The sequence below is a fragment of the Arachis hypogaea genome, unplaced genomic scaffold, assembly GCF_003086295.3.
Source record: "Arachis hypogaea cultivar Tifrunner unplaced genomic scaffold, arahy.Tifrunner.gnm2.J5K5 arahy.Tifrunner.gnm2.scaffold_22, whole genome shotgun sequence".
Taxonomy (NCBI): Eukaryota; Viridiplantae; Streptophyta; class Magnoliopsida; order Fabales; family Fabaceae; genus Arachis; species Arachis hypogaea.
Genome location: NW_027255450.1, coordinates 753,885 through 771,640, shown reverse-complemented (window position 1 = coordinate 771,640; position 17,756 = coordinate 753,885). Strand labels below are relative to the sequence as shown.

The following is a 17,756-nucleotide window of genomic DNA, read 5'->3' as shown; positions in this document are numbered from 1 at the left end:
CTTTCGCCTTTTTCTTTCTCTGGGTTGGGACTTGCGATTGATTCGCCGAGCGGGAGTGACATGACTTTGGCTATCTATGATGGTTCGGGAGTTTTTGAAGCAAGCAGTAGTAATAGTGCTGGTGAGCAGGAGTCAAGTAATCCGAACGTTGCAGTCTTTTTAGTTAGTGCTTTGGAAGTTTCCATGCAAATGGATCTTTCAGTGCCCGGTTTCCACAATGCATTGCCCTTCATAGCTGCATTAGGAGACATTAGATAGACTCCGGTGATAGACTAAGAGAGTCAGCTAGGTAGTACACAATGAGGATTCCCCGCCTTGCTCACAGTATATGACGCGCTAATGATGTCTCCGGAACGGAGGGGTACTTTGGTGGAAGTTTTCTTAAAATCCTGAGGAGTATCAGGCTTTCCTTGCAGAACAGTCGATGAAGGAAGCCTTATATATATGATGATTATATGGCTGCAGTGACGTTTACAGACGACGACCTATTATTAGGGAGGAGCATAATCGTCCTCTTTATGTCACAGGGCCTTGGTCCAATAAAGATTCCAAGGAACCACAATCAATAGAATCTTGATTAACCCAGGTTCCTCAGTAAATTGGATCACTCTCCGAAAATTGCGGCACCTGGAGTTGGATATACAACATATCTCCCATGAAAAGATTGTCATCCTCTAATAAAATAAGAATCCAATCCCTTTTTTTCGCTTATTCCGGCCTTTTGGCTAGTTAGTTTTCTTTGACTGGCATTTATGAGACTAGTGCAACTCCCTTCCTTTGTATTCATCCCTTCTGAGATCGAATGAGGTTTATTCTTTATACGAAAAGATCCGCAGCGCTTACTGATTCAATCACAGCAGAAAAGAGAACAGCGGATACGCATTCCATTGCTAACATCACACCGGTTACTGATGAACGTCCGACAACAGCTCTTATTCCAATGTCTACTCCTACTTTTTCCACTTCGCATATGGGCTTTCTCTACGGCGTCAGCTATAAGTTTGATTACATCGCGTTCAGTTTGAGCTGGGAAGTCAACTAGGTTTTGCTATTCCTTCTCGAGCTTCTATTTCATCCCTTAAAGGAGATTCGAGAAAAGATAGAATAGGAAGACGTGTTTCCAGAACAAACAAGATACGGGTTGAGAGGGGGAAGTTAGCAAAGTTAGACAAGATTGGAATGGGCATAGGAACATGTATTGATGTACCAGATCGGCTAATGCTCCCAGGTTGATGCAATGTATTCCACCAGTTGACTGAAGACTTGATTATTGGTATATCGATAGGTCCAGCACGGATTGAAATAGGAGCCGGTTCGACAGGAAGCTTTTGAAAACGCAGTGCACCCAGGTAAATCAGAAACGAGATGAATACAGAGGTTAAACGAGCATCCCACACCCAAAAGGTGCCCCACATAGGTCTTCCCCGAAACCCCCCAGTAACTAAGGTAAACAACGTAAAAAAAGCACCCATTTCTGTACCGGTTCCGGAAGAGCGAAGAAAAAGGGGATGTTTTGTTAATAGGAATAAGAAAGTGTTTATAGCCATAGCGATATAAACAAGAATACTCATCCGAGCCGCAGGAACATGTACATACAGAATACGAGAATTTCCACCTTGTTGAAGATCTAATGGTGCTACCCGAAGACTTAAATGAATAGCCATCGCTGTTAAGAACAACCGAGATCCAATGAGAATTAGCGCATAGCTTCTGGTCTTTGACATCAAAAAAGAAGGTTGTAATAACAAAAGGGACATCTGAGAATTTTGTCCTAGCTAGTGGAACAAGAAAGACATGGATCTATATTCAATACGCAATCAAAGGATTTCTCCCTGCGAATAATTCCCCCTGCTTTGTTTTCGCTTCGCTCGTGCGTGGCACTCCTTGCTCGCGGAGCGGCATACCGAAAGGTTTTGGAAGAAAAAAAGTGGATTCCCTTTTGTAACCAAGAGCCCATCCTTGATCCAAGCCGAGTTTTCTCCTCCTAAAAAAGCGCATAAGGGGCCACCCTTTTCCCCTTAGCCCTCCTTCTCACTCCCTAACCTAAGGAATGAAAGAAAGGCCACGTCCAGACAACTACCACAAAAAAATAGTAAAACAAGTTTCAAGTAATAGATCTTTTTTTAAGTAGGAGTTGCCCCTATTAAGTTAAGGGAAGAGAATTTCTTTATTGTTTAGTTTAAAGCAATCAATTTCCGAGAAGAGTTTTGCAGGGAAAGCAAAAGAAGAAAGAGGATCGAGACAGGAACCTTACTCTCTTAGCATAGGCTTGAAGCCCTCATGTCCTATAGGAAGTGGAAGTAAGAAATCCTATCCATCTTTTTATCGAAAAATATCGAAATCTATAATGAAGAAATCATATCGTGCTTATATATAGGATCCTCTAAATCCTCAGACACCGAGACTATGGGGAATCCATATTAACGATAAGATTCCCAAACAAGAAACCACCTTCCCATCTCCGGGCTTAAGAATTTCCAATTGAACTCCTTCATCCATACAACAGGAATTCTCTAGAAATAAGAGAACCTTTTTTTTTACTTTTCATGCAGTTCCGATTGGAACAAGCATTTTTTGAGAGAATCGTGCGAAGGGCAAGTCCGGAAACTTAGAAACAAAATATCTGTAAAAAGTAAAATAAAACCGGACGAAGAAATCGGACGGGCGGTATTCTTTCGTCGGCCCGGTTTCTCCCTTTCTTGTCTAGTGTATTAGACTCCATTATAGGTCATTCGGAAGGGCTCCGTTTCAATTTTAGGGCATAACGTTGTGGTTGTTCCCTCTCCTTTACTTATCGAATAGGGGCGAGTGACTTCGTACCTCTCCTGACTGAGAAAAAGAAGTTCCAGAGGCATCCTCCATTCATATCGATTTGGGTTTTTCTGCACCATATTTGGATCTGCCTCTTCTTCGATCCGGAATTCCCAACAAATCCTTTACTCCTCGAATACAATGGGATTTCACACCTGGCAAATCTTTCACTCTACCTCCTCTTATTAAGACCATAGAATGTTCCTGCGAATTATGACCTTCGCCCGGAATGTGAGCAAATATATCATGTCGATTGCTCAATCGTACTTTGGCTATCTTACGTGGAGCTGAATTAGGTTTTTTCGGTGTTCTCGTTGAAACACGCGGGCGTACTCCTTGCTTCTGGGGACATTGATCCGAAGCTCTAGTACGGTCCGTGCGCCGTTTTTCTTCTCTACCATGACGAATCAATTGATTTAATGTAGGCATCGCTCTTTCCTTTGTCCTTCCTCCCTATTTTTGCCCTATCACTAGTGATTACTCCCGATCCGAAGCACCCCTTTTCCATTCATAGAGAGATCCAATCGTCAAAATCAATAAAAAGGCCATCATAGACCAAGATCCAAACGGATCAATCTTGTTGGGAGGTACTGCCCAAGGAAAGGAAAAGGTGACTTCCGGATCAGGAATAATAAATAAAATTGAAACAAGATAAAATCGTATATCGAAACGACTTCTGGCATCACCGAAAGGATCGAAACCACATTCGTAGGCCGACAATTTTTCTGGATAGGTCCAACTATTGGAAGCAAAGGGAAAAGGAACACCGAGTGGGATCAAAGAAACTAGCAGACTGATCACTAAAGAGATACAAATAGGTGCAAATTCTGACATGACCACAGCCCACTTGGTTCTTTCGCCCCTTGCTCGCGGAGCGGCATACCGAAAAAAGAAAAGGGTACCAATGAAGCCGACCATTAATGACTAGTTCGAACACCGGGAGTCGGGGCTGGCCTATTGATTCCCTGCGTTATTTTAGCTGCAACGGTATAAGACATAAAAACGAAATGAATGATTTAGCTCCCCGATGACTTCATGGGTGGGTCCCGAATCCCGGGGATACCCAAATATGCCGTGAACTAAAAAATAACTACCAAAGACAACAAATCCCACATTATCATTCTTCAAATTCATAGCTGTCAAGATCTCGTTCCTTGATTTGCCGCTCGAAGATGTCGTTCATTATTTGACGCGACCTTTCTTTTACAGGATTATTTGCCGGGTTGTTGGCTATATCCGCCAATACCTCAACGAGTCTAGCTTTACTCTTCCAATTGGGTCCAACTACCAGCTCGAAGACCCGACGATATTTACTGTAAGAAGGGGGTCGGTCAAAGAGCGTGTCCATATCGGATTTCAAGTAATCCATGATTATTCTTATAGACTATGATGGCCGGTTCCGGGTACTTGCTATTCGATCCCAATCCACCCAGTCTACCTACAACCGAGCAGAGGTTTTGGCCGGGGATTTTAATATGTTTTTTATTCAAAGTGAGGCAGGTGCACATCGAGGAAGACTCTAAGATTACGATTACAATCCAGATACTCCTCCATGGACCCTAAGGACCATTGTCCAGGGTTGCCAGTTTATGCTACAGTCGTTTCACAGCTGGTCAGCGAACCACTTAGGGAAGAACTAAGTCATTGAAAGACGTTCCCCTAGTGCTTCCCTTTCCATTCTATTATCAATTAAAGAAGTACGAGTCGAGCGGTTTTCATCTTGTTAGGCTTCGGGATTTTGGCGGCAATCAGGTGCCCCACACCAAAGCAAGGGCCCCTTCCGCCTTTAGTATTTGAATGAAGGTAAAAAAGAGAAAGGTGCTTCCGAGTTGAAAAGGAAAGCTAGCGAAGAAAGCATTCATTCACTACCCTATTAACAACTCGTAGCTACAGGAACTCGTACTGAGGGCTCTCGAGTAAAGGCTTAGTAAGTCCCCGCTCTGGAGTGGAGTGAATACCACCGCGCCCCTACGGCTCCTGGCTTTAGAGTCCTCCACCTACCGCTGGAAGAGTATGACAAAGATGAGAAGTTAGGATTTCCTCAGTCTTTCCACTGTAGTAGATTCGCTAATTGTATTTCCAGCTGCAATTTGATTGATCAGATATTTCAAAAGTAGTCCAGGTCAATTTCTTCTCTTCTGGGCTAACACGAATTTACATTTTCAAGCTTATTGCAACTCAAACTCAGTCAGATTGGGCTAGGCTGCTTCTCATCCAACACCTGGTTAATCTATTCCCAAAGCCAGGAGAAACTTGAACATCGAACAACCGTAACTTTAAACAACCAATAGTTGGAGCCTTGAGGCCCTTCTCCCAGGGATGATATTCATATTCCTTACAGGAAAGTTACTGAGGCAATGCAGTCGTTGAATAGCCTATAAACACAACAGAAAGGAAGATAGCAATTGACCTATTCACGTTGATTCAGCCGGAAGTAAACTACTAGAACTGGAGATTAGAGCATTACGAACGAAAGAGAGGAATGAGAAGACAAGAGCATTAATCAGTCAGAAGCTGGATTGAGAATCAAGCAGCAAGTAGTTCTTCTTTTTAGAGCCGTACTAATTCTTCCTTCTGCGATTGCCTTTGACCATACCTTGGAAATGCCGTAGAAGAGATTATGATCCGAAGTAGGCAGTGCCTTCTAATTGATTCTCATCCAAGTCCCGTTTCATCTATTCCCCTTTACCAAGGGATGAAATGCAAGAAAAAGTCAGTAAGTTCGAATAAAGCAAGTATGACCTGCAAGCATCCTAGTCTTTCTATTGTTGTGCAAGCTTGTAAGCCTAACAAAACAGGAAGTTTCAAACCGGGGAAGAAATGCCACTAGGTCAGGTTATCTTGATGAAGCGGTTTAAGGTAGAAAGGTGGTATAGTAGGCTAAAGTTGAAGTTACAGGCTTTATAAGAAAAGAAAAGTAGGATCTAAGTCATGTCTTTATGGAAATCCGTCAGCCATTTACGAAGTCCTTGATGGACTGATAGTCTTTCTTTACTTCAGTCGAGCCGTATTGATAGAGAATGCCATTTCTTCCGGAAATATTGTTCCTTAGAATTATGCAGAGAAAGATTCTTTCTATGCAGCCGTTAGTATCAATTGATGAAGGGTGTACGCTTGTCATATTGATTCGATCCACTAAGAAAGAAATCGACAAAAAATACAGAACAAGCCCAGAGTCACCACGACTTCTTATTCTTCTCTCAAGGGACTGTAATTAAGATAACATCCTCGAGTGAGGTTAGGCTTGACCTAAGTTCGCAAGGGTAGGATTTCGTTAGATTAAGTGCGATCAAAGTAAAAGCTGGAAAAGTTCTTACCGTCTAGCTCTTAAGTAGGGCGGTGGTCTTAGTGATTTTGGGAAACTAAAGGAAATGGAGGTTTTTTATCATACGTCAACTTTAAGCACCGTGTGCCCTAGAAATCTGTACCTTTCAACCCTTATTGTGGACCGGCGAAAAGCCTGATTGGGGTAATCTAGGACCACGGGGTTCGTTACCTTTACACTACTTCTCGTAAGCATGGGAACTTAGGCTCTAGAGGATAAAAGTTTCTCTTTATAAGAATACCTTAGCATTCCAAGGGCTATTCCTGATCTTTCCTTTGAACTAAATTCTTATTTATAATAACTTACCTCTGAACTTCACTATCGTATAGTTGTTGTTGACGTATATAAATATATGGTGCCCTCTGAGTATCTTAGTAATTGGAATCAGCTCTTGGAGGAAGCAATTGACATAGTTAATGGACCAGGAAAAGATATAATAGTCGAACTCCGAGGCTCGAGTTTCTTTGTCGGTCGTAATTGTTATTACCCTCGTGTAGTACGGCAGGCAGAAGATATTTTATTTATATGATAGTCACGTTGAAAGTCTTACCTAAACTCTTCTGACTAAATATGATAAAGCCTCTAAAAAAATATTAACTACATACCTCAAAAATGCAGAACATAATCCAGAGCTTGGGCAAAGTGGGGACTCTGCGTGCCCTGATTGGCGAGTTCTAAATAGATCGATCTGGTTTAGCCAGTGAATGTTGTCGACGCTAAAAAAAACACGTTCGGCTACCTTGGGGATTGACTCCTGTTGGTAAGTTCACATCTCCAGTAGTATCCTTATAGACTCTAAACAGAATTTCTATCTTGGAAACGATTTTTTTGTTCTTTACTTTAAGTGTAGCTATTGTTAAATCATTTACTTTTTCCTCGAAATTAATGAAATTGACGTCTCCTTAGCTTCCCTAACTGCTGCTGTTCAATCCGTCCCTGTGATGTTCCAAGGCGAAGAACTTATACATACAGTAGATAGTCATATTTGACTAAACTAATAGGCCAATCAGCATAATAGCCTTAAAGGCTATCGAAGAAGAGAAGAGCTAAAATGTATCTACGCCATCACCCTTATTTATGCCGTAGATCTTCTTAGAGATCCAATCATGTTTAACCATTCTACTGGGGAATCTTCCGTAGACTTCCGTTCAGACTGACTTTTAAGGGCACTTAAACCATACTTGAATGGAAATCTCTGGTTCGGTAGATAGCCTCTTCGAGTGACTACACGTACCTAACCAGCTTGTGGGTTAGTGACTTCGTACCTATCAAAGTCAAGGAGCGAAAAGCTACTCGACTAGAAGGAGAGGGCTGCCTTAGAAAGGCCCCTATCTTATAGGACTAAAACGGATTGATCTCAAATTCCAGTAGTACCGTATGAGAAGATAATAAACAGGTGATGGTGGTCATGGTAATCTCAGATACTTTTTAGATGTAGTTTGTTGTGGTAATGGGAAATATTGGAACATGCTTTGCTTCCTGTTTGGTGGAATCAAAGCGAGTTTAGTGGTAAGTTTCTTTTCTATTGTGGAAGCCAGAGGGTGATCCTAGAACAAAGCATGCTTTCTTATCATTCTGTCTGTGCCCATAATGTCCAAATCATGGTCCATGGATACCCATTTGTTACTGATTTGGCAACATTGTTTAAAACTCTAGGATCCATGCCATCACATATAAGGAGCCTATCTTCTGCAAAGCATGTTAGTCTTTCTGCACTAACCCTTCCTACTGTTATGTGTAAGATTTAATAATGGAATAATTTGAATTTCCATTTGTGACTTGTGAATTGATAAATGTAAGATTTAACAGCTCTCCTACACATCCTAAAATGAACGTTTCAAAAAGTACGTTCACAGAAACAAGTGTTTTAAGCAACAAACACTGTTGCAATGGTAATCAAGCATTCAGTAGTCAGTACCCATATCCATACTCCAGTAAATGTGTAGGCTCTGGTGAAATCTGAAAAATATCAGCACAATCCATACCAAATGCGGATTCAATCCTCGGGGGTACAAGTGAATCACAGCACCCAGTGCACACAAACTGCAGTGGCACTGTCTCAGAATCATCTATACCACAACATCGTGTATGCTGCCATACCTCACAAATGTCACAAGACACCATTTTTTTTATCCCCATCATCATCTTGAGCTCCACATTCACATCTCACCTTCCAGTTGTCAGCCCCACCCTGAGACTTCAAAGGAGTACACAAGTCTATAGCAATTCCCCTCACACAAAGCTCCACACCTGACTGGATTAACCCAAAGAGCACTTCCTCATCACTCACACCCATCAATTCTGTGATGTCTGTCACTATAAGCCTTTCTGCAATGCAGTAAGTTTCCCTCAGTGCAGCCTCAGCAGCTTGCTTCAAATCTCCAACAGTTGCATGCAGTGGAACCATGACAATCTCACCACAAGGTGGCTCTCTCAACTCAGATTTAATGTCAACAAAATTTGGTGTTAGCCTGCAAATGAATGTCAATACCTGCTCCATTTCATCCAGTAGCCCCCACTCCTTCACAAAGTGCCTGCTGTCAGAAGTGAAAGGACAAAGGCAAGGAGCGTAGCGGGCAGGGTGACGGATGATGAATATTCCTCCTCTCTCCAGCCTATTGTTTTCGGAGCAGGTAGAATACTAGAATAAGGGTATGGGATAGATCCTATTCCCGGAATTAGCCATCTCCCCCTGTCTTGAATCGCCTGGTGTTTTTTGTTTCTTTGCCTGGGTAAGAGCTTGACGCCGCCCTTTCGACAAGAGAGTCAATATCGCTTATTCCATTCCATCAACAGCTAACTCGATGGGACTTGGGAAAGAAATAAGGAATTTCCTTTTTGCCTGGTATTGAATCAATGGCTAATGCTATGTCCGGACCGCCTTTCGCTTAGTTGTCCTTTCTACTATCACTTCCTTTAGCAGTTCCGGAACATCTATAGTAAAGTATGCTATAATGTCGGCAATTTGATCTGCGACACTTGTACCCCCCGCTTGCCAAAAAGCTATAGTCAACTGAACTTTCACTTCACTCGAAAAAGGAATTCTGCATTGAACTTAAGTTTCAGTTCCTTCTTTCTGATCCGCCCTAAGGTAGGGTGCTCCCTCTATCTCCGCACTATAGGACAGGAAGGTTCTCTCTTCTTGCCTATTACATACAGGATTTCTCTTTTTACATATGTAATTTTTAGAGTGAAGTAAATAAAATAAATACTAGAAGGAAGTCCAGGCATTAGGAAGAGATTACCGTACCGGGTAAGGAAGATTAAGCGCTTCTTTTTGATTGCGACCATTTAACGAAGGACTCTATAGATGTCAGTCTATGAAAGGACTTAAGACAAAAAGATTCCCAGGTCTGTCACTAATTCATTCTATACTTTGACTCTGTCTGATAGAGTGTGCAGTAAGCCACGGCTTTGGACTTAACGTGAAGCTGTTGAAAAGCAACTCCAGGAAAGAGGCTTGACTCTTGCTTGTCGATCTCTATTCCATTCCTCCTCGTACATTAAGCAGAGCAGGGAATAGGAATAGTAAAAGAAAGTAGGAAAGTCATCAGGTAGGTAAGCAAGCCGCCCTGGTGCCAAGCTAAAGACAAGGATCACATCGATAAGAGCAAAAGCTTTGATGGCTTATGCCGACTCACAGAAAACCAAGCCTAAGGACTTTCATACCAGGAAATGGAAGATGTGCCAAATCGTCCTCTATCAACGTAAAGTTAGTCCCGCTAGAAAGACTATGAGGAAGGAGTTGGCATCGCTGCTATAACCTTTCCAATGAACTAGGTTAGGGCGGTGGCGGAACGTACCTACCGTCAGGGACTTAGGAGCTAGGAAAGTGAAGCTTCACTCTCTCCAACCATTCACAATTTCTCATTCGTCTGCTTGACACCGGATTCAATCTTTCTTGGTTTCCTGGTCTATGTCCAAAAGTCTTAGCGAAATCCGGTGCTTGTCCTGGTTCCACTCTCTTTGACTCGTTCGTAACTAGTCCAGATGGAGTTCTCGAGGACTTTCATGCTAGCAGTGCTGCCCTGTGAACTTTCAAATCATCAGGGTCGAGCAGGTTTATTGAACAGGGAGGGGAATCCTTCTTTCTTACCTAGGAGACAGGGAATGACTTATGCTATCCCCCATTCTTTATCTAGAACTCCTACTGTAACCGGTTCTGAGATCTTTCTCCGAGACAAGGAAACCCGCCTCTCTTGCTTTGCTTGACTGCCCGTCTATTTGAATACCAAGAGATATAGTAATTAAATCCCCCGCTCGTGGGAACTCAATCTAAACACACTAACTCCTAAAGCACTAAGTCCATACATCAATCCTCAAGAGAATGCCTTTCAACGGCAGCATTTACTCTAGCTTCTACTTCCGAAGTCAGAAGCCGTAAAGAGATTGATTTCATTACTATTGAGATTGAGAGCTGAAGTCTTTCTATTGAGCAGAAAACCCAAGCAAGTATTGATATTTAGAGTTACACGTCCTTAAGCTGCAAGCAACAAGTAGTATTAGAATACAGGCAGTACTACTTAGACAGATAAGCGGGAGTTAACTCATTCTAGTTACGAAAGCCGTAAACAAAGTCATTTGATTAGGAACCTTTGAAAGCGGAGTTCCCCATCCCTGTTAATCAATTCCAAAACCCTGTAATTCGATTACTATTCCCTCACGGGTCTTCCCCACTGAACTACTCTATAATTTATTCCTCTTTCCCGGAACTTACTTCGGAAGTAGAAGCTATAGGCGAAGACTTTCGCGGCTTGCTGTTAAGTAAGGTTTAAGCTAGCTACTTGCTTGTTAAAGGTGCTTGCCCGCGGCTATTCGTAGATCTGGAGTTCTGCCCTATAGCCGTGCGACTTTCAATCCTTAGCAGCGGGTATTAGGGGAGAGTGAGCCTATCTCATAGCTCTTACTTTGCTTTCTCAGGGCAGTCAAGATAGAATCCATTCGGCATGAAAAAGGCCCTTTTTCTTGGCTTAAAGAGTGGCATTTCCTTTAATCTTTACTATAGGCTATTGGATTTGAACTGGCTGGATTCCCGCCTGGCCCACCTATGGGATTAGAGCTTTGTCCTGAACCTTCTTTCCTGTTTGCCGGAGAGCCAGTCTTTTCGCTGGCTGGGCTTATAAGAAAGCCTCTTCTATCTATTTATTTGAAAAAAGTAATTCTGCTTCTCACTCTAGAACGACTCCAACCCCTTTGGATAGATAAACTTATTTTCGAGTGATCGGGAATTGCTCACTGTGGGATAGATAAACTGAAAAGAGAGTGAAAGAGATAACCTTAGTTAGTACACTCGAATCCTCATTAGAAGGAAAGGCAGAGTGGGCAGCCGCTGTTCCTTACTTAGTCAGTCTCAAGGGGCTTGCCTAAGCTTCAATCTATGATTCCATTCCTGTATAATCAACCTAGGTTCGTGCTGCTCTCTCAACGAGGTTTATTGCCAGCGATGCTCAAAGACGAATCGTTCCATCCTTGGAGGTGGAATAGTTGGTTAATAATTCACCTATTCTAGTTGGGGCTCCCGCTCCTGGCTCTTCATCCGCCTACGGAGTCTCTCTTGTATGAACGCGAAGACTCTATCATGGCATTGTGGATCCTCAATTCATTGCTTATCATCGGGTATGTCTTGGTCTAAAAGAAAGGGAGTCTAGTATACTTTGTGTTTCCCACTCATTGGCTGCTCGTACTAATGGACTCGATCCGTTATTAACATATTCGAGTAGATTGAGGCTTTCTTTTGGTCCAATCCAGTGGTAAGATATAGCTACAAGAAGACTCCAGTGTTCAAGGTAGAGAAAATGCAATTCCTACGCCTATACACGTGCTTAGGCCACTTCAATTGGTCGGAGAAGGGTTGCCGCAGGTGAGACCGGGGATGGCAATTATATAGAAAGATGCTTTTCCGCGTCCTCGTTAGTCCTGATTTCCTTTGATGGAGCAAGGGATTGCTGACCAAATCTACCGATCAAGATCGAAACAACAGGAGGACGCCCTTGGATTGATACCTTTGGACTTTGTCTGCTTTCGATTTGAATGGACGTGGAGTCGGGCGACTTCAATAAGAGCCGGCCAAAGCAAAAGAAAGAGAAAAGGAAGTCAGACTCACCTAGTTAGTATATAGATTTCGTGTCTAAGTTACTGATGATTCCGTAGAACTTGTGACAAAGGAGGGGGAACATTGCCTGAAGAAGTGGACAATAAAGAGGTGATGCCTTTATAGAGGAGGGTAGTTCAGGCAAGGATTGAGAGAGACGATTGAAGGAGAAGGCCCTCTAACAATATAATAAAGAGCCCCTACCTTGTATATTTTCGTAGGTGAATCAAGTACAACAAGTAAGGTCAGGGTAGAGGATTTTGCTCTGCTATGCAGATCCACTAGACTAGGAAAGAAGTACGCATTGCTTACTTACTGTTTGATGTTTGAACGATTCTAGTAACTAGTAGCTAATCAAGTTGCTAGTATGGCGAGACAGGGGGAAGAAAGGGAGGAAGTGGGTGGTATCGTATATAAGATTAAGGACGCTTTTCGAAGTAATGTGACCGAAATATCGTAAGAGAAGAAAGAATTGAAAAGAGCGCTCCTAAATGAATCCTTTCTCTTTTATACGATATACCGGAATCCCCTTTTCCAAGACTACAAACCAAAAAAAGGGGGGTAGGGGCGTAGGCGGGTCAGCCAATACTCATCTACGTATTATTGTAACACCCGCCGAGTTAGAAGATATTTTCGTGGATCTCTTGAGTGAGGGGGTACAAAGCCCCCATTTTGCGACTGCTTTGGACATCATTTTGAACTTTGTCCCTTAAATCTAGGAGGTGAAAAGATGGCGATCATGGGAAGTTTAAATGAAAGTCGAATGTTGTTGTATTAAATATGTCAGCCTCGGGATCCCCATCCCCGGGTGTTTTTCCTTACATAAACCCGTATTACACCAAGAATGAATTGACAAGCGCATGACTTTGTTGATATAGCTTAGATAGGGAATACTAGAACCCTGGGAACCAGGGCCTGGCCAAAGTCAAGTCCAGGGTGGATAAAATTACATCTAATAAGAAGGTGAAAGATCCCCGGGCAAGGTTAGTCTAAATTCAGGACGTAGCTCAGCCTGACAAGGGATATATGTCCCCGCCGCTCTCTCCTGACTGAACTAGTTCTGATGAATGAGTAGGGTCATATAGTTTTCCAAGCCCTATTCTAGCCTCGGCTTTTGCTTTAGCTCTCTTTTCTTTTGTGTCTCCTTTTCGAGAATATCCCACCAGTGCGTGCGTCTCTTCAATTTGTACTTGTGTATTTATGTTGGTTTCTATCTTTCTCTTTTGAATCCAGACGATGGTTGGCCGCTGGAAAACCTTTTGATCACTTCCAGGTTGGTAAAAATCTCTCGTACAAATTTGCCTCACTTAAATGAAACACCGAGATTCAAAAGAGATGTTCGCTAGTCCTGACTTGAGTAGTAATCAATAGAAAGAGCTAGGCGGTACAACACAAACAGAAAGTCATGCTTAGATTCAATCAATATGGTATACGCTCCAAAGCCAAGCTTTACGAAAGAAAGAGTCCAGGGATCGGAAGGAAATTTTGATGCCTAACACAGGCAACTCCGATAGGCGACCGTTAGGGATTGAACGAAGATAACGGCTATTCCTATCATCAAGAAACTAGGACTTCGGCTCCATCAATGAATTAGTTTCCCCAAGAATTGCTATTCTTAAAAACCTAAAAGAGCATCCTGAAAAGCGGCGAAACTTTTCCTTCTTACTAAGGGATAAAGAGCCACTAATTCAAATGTGAAGGGATCGGTGTAGAACTCAACCTCTAGCCTCGTGCGTATGCGTATAAAATAAGGAAACGAAACTACTTTCAAGAATTAGCTGCGGATGCAGGTGCGTATGAATAGTGAAAGAGTTTTGAAGTTCTCCTTATTCGCTCCTCTCGTTTAACTCGATTTTACGCTAACCCCCTTAAAGGGAAACTCTTCAGTCTACAACAAACAAGTGTCTTTTTTCGAACTCCCCCTGTAGGAAAGCCAGTAAACTAAGGAATCACGCCCTTTTTTTTATTAATAAAGTGGGCTTAGTATCCGTTCTGTCCTATGATTTAGAAGCAGTTGATTTAGCATCTCGATGCAGTCCCCATCCAGCACTTAACCGACGAAAGAGAGGGGAACGCAGCCCCCGCCGCCATATGAGTCGGAGACTATTATAGTTTGACTCTTGTGGGAAATTCTACTTTTTTTGTTTTGTTTTGGCGATAATCACTTCTGGGAGGTTGAATCCCAGGTTCCACCACAAGAAAGAAGGACAATTGGTAGTTCCCTACGAGGAAGTGCTGCCAAACAAAAAGGGACTTGTCTACATCGGCCGGGATTGGAAAAAAGTCCTTCAAGTCTTCTAAGATCGGATTCAATCGATTATTCGCATTCAACTTGAACAATTCTTGTGACAACAGACGGAATTCCTTCGTTCCCTTTCTCAAAGGCAATAGGAAGATATCGATTTCGAACAAAAAGGCAATCTCGAGTACAAGCCAAGGAGAAAGACAGCTGAACAAGACCCTGCGGATAAGAGAAGAGTTGTGATTAGATTAGCACTCTTTCTCTTCCAGATCACCTAATAGACTGGCCTTACTTAGTTACTCTCCCCAGGAAGAGAAGAGAATCCAGGGGAAGTCGAAAGAGAACTTACAGGTTTTCCTCAAAGCTCACAGCTAGTCCCATATATGATAAGTACTACTAAAGACAAAACGAACTTCTAAGATAAGACTAGAAGAAACCTGTCTTCTCCATCCCTTAGGCCAAGCTTCTAAGTACTTAGCCAACGGATACGAATTCGAAAGAAAGGTAAATCTCCGAAAGGCCTTCGCAGAGCGGGGGGAATACTTTTTTTTGTGGTCTTGCACATGGAAAAGTTAAGTATTCTACGCAGGCTTTATTTACCGGAATTTTTGCTTCAAAGAATGCTTTCAAGCTAAGCACGGATAGCTTTATTTGACAATTAGTGGAAGTCGGGTATGCCTATTCAACATAAACTAAGGCGCTGGGTAGATCGTAGATTGCCGGGTATGAATTAGATTCTAAGTCGGAGAATGCCAATGAAGAGGGCCTTCTTACAGAATATGCTGTTTTGAAAGTTGCCCATCGCCAGCTCTCCTCCGGGCGGGCCCGCCCAAAAGACTCATTTTCTAAGCCTTCGGACAAGATTATTTTTCATAAATGAACAAACAAAGGAATGGATTCTCCACAACAGCCAAGAATCCCTCCCAGAGGGGGTGTAATGGCCCCGCAGGGAAAGCCCCGCAGGGTGAGTCAAGTGGTTCCCGAGCGATAAAAGAAATTGTTAGAGGAACAAGAAAAACATAGATTTTATTTACTCTAAATAGCCAGCCTTCGTATCAGCCTTAGCCATTCAAGCAGTCCCCAGATGTTTAACAAGTAGGGTCTTTTCAAAGGTTTAATTCTTGACTATTAGAAAGGCTTGGTTATATCGAATTACTTTACCTTTACAGAGAGAGAGCTCGTGAAAGACTTTCCATTTCAATATCTGTTAATTTCTTTTTGAATTGATTCCTAACAGGATTGGCAAATGTCACTGTGCGTAACACATCTACTTGGAAGTGGAATTAAGATAATACCCTTCCCTCTTTCTCTTTACTTACTATTCAGTGTATTACTAACCTCGTGAAGGTAGTGATGGAAGTCAGTCGTTTCCCTTTTAGCATTAGGACTTGATGCATATAGCCGTTTACTTTGACTTTGAGCACAAGACATTTTAGAATGCTTTCTTTTTATTGAAGATTGAAGTTGACTAGCGGACATTCCTGTGGGTAAGGAACTAAACTCATATAACTTTCGATTAGACTCGCTACATCTTTCTAGAGTTCCAGGTAAACCACTCTTTTATTACGCTCGCTCCCTTAGTCTCAGTACCGAGTACCGATCCGATAAGAGATTGAAATGGAATTGAAACATTCTTACAAAAGTCAAGACAAGAGGGCAGGAAAGACTGATTCAAAGGCTAGGCAAAGGGCAAAGGTGGTGCCCCTACGAGAACTGGCTCTCTATATTAAGATTAAGCAAGATAGATGTGTTAGTGGCAGCTTCTTCTAATTCCTATGATTCTGCAGATTCAAATCCGTATGTTATGTATGATTCAGTGGATGAAAGGTCGGATTATTATCTTTAATTAAGCATCTCTTTCATCTTCATTTTCTCTAGTGGTATCTGCTGCTTAAGATTTGACTTTTGCTTCCAAAACGGAAAGAAAGGTAAAAGCCAATCCTACGTCCAGGTTTCCGGGACTTTCTTCCCACAGGTTATTCTATACTATACAATTTCTGAAAGAGAGGACCACTCGGGGAGATGAGTCAAAGCTTTCTATAAGATACCAAAGACAGGCGAAGCAAAGGAAAGAGAAAGACTAGCCTGCGTAGTATTACCAGGCACACCTCTCCTAGTGTTTTTCAACCCTGAAGGGAATGAGCAGCTAGCTAACTCGAACTAACCATCATATGGATCCTCAAAAGCATGGCTTGCTTGAATTCTCCGCAGAGAAAGAAAGGGATCAAAGAAACCTACGATGTATCCTCAATCTACCTACCGAGGTATTTCAGCCTTTCAATTATGATTCTTCTCCCGGGTAAAGAACCGGCGAATGAAGGCTCCGTGGCGGCATCGGAGCTGCCAATAAGCCAATCCGTTCCCAGTGACCCATCTAATTGATTCGATCCAGTGCAGAAAGAAGCGAGTGAGCGGCAAATGATCCCATATAGGAACAGGCGCTGTCTCTCAATCCCGGGATTCCAATCCCAATTTTCTGTTTCCCCTACTACCTTAACTTCCAATTAGATCGGGGGCAAGCAGTCATAGGTTTCACTCCTACTCCTGGTATGCCTTTGATAACCTGCATTCCCCAGAAGAGAAGGTGACTCAAAGCAAAGTCGAAGTTTCCTGTCCTTCCCGTAACACGCCTTCTTGCTTTCTCCTTTGAAGGCAATCCTCCCCCTGAAATGCGAAACTCTTCAGTCTACAACAAACAAGTGGGAGAGGCAGGATTCGAACCAGCGTAGACATATTGCCAACGAATTTACAGTCCGTCCCCATTAACCACTCGGGCACTCTCCCTTTCCTGGGCCGAGGCCCCCCTCAATGGGTTCTAAGAAGGAGGGCTGAAAAAAAGCTTATTGATTTGGTCACCTACTTATTAGATGTAATTTTGTTAGGCTACTACTTTTCCCGGTTCTTCCGTGAAAAGTAGTAGCCTAGGAGGATGACCCTTCTATCCAGAAAACTTCGCATCATGAGCAGTTTTCTCATACGGATAAAGAGGCTTTCTCATCCAATGCTATTCCGACCTCGCTTGGTTAAACTGCCTTTCATAATCCTCTTTTCTTCTCTCCTACTACTACTACGGTACGGCTATTTTAGATCGGAACGAAGAGGAGCCCGCCCTTCGCCCTTCGCACGCCCTATCTAGCCCAGTTCTGGCAGCTAGTTTCAGGAAAGAACCGGCATCTAATTGAAATGGATGAAATTTCCCAGTCTGTAGTGATATTATTGATTCGCTTAGGTTTCCCATTCGATTCGATCTATCCTGATGAGGAAAGAGAAGACGGAAGGTCTGATGC

General features: G+C 42.6%; 1 protein-coding gene across 1 annotated transcript; it reads right to left on the bottom strand.

The window, feature by feature from the left end:
• Positions 1–8,047: 8,047 nt before the first annotated feature.
• LOC140183376 (PHD finger protein MALE MEIOCYTE DEATH 1-like) lies at positions 8,048–17,232 on the bottom strand. The gene is made up of 4 exons (XM_072231805.1): positions 17,220–17,232; positions 16,962–17,133; positions 8,307–8,751; positions 8,048–8,227 (listed from the first exon to the last, which is right to left on the bottom strand). Exons 1-4 carry the CDS (start codon positions 17,230–17,232, stop codon positions 8,048–8,050), a joined length of 810 nt encoding a protein of 269 aa, XP_072087906.1.
• Between the last annotated feature and the right edge of the window lie 524 nt (positions 17,233–17,756).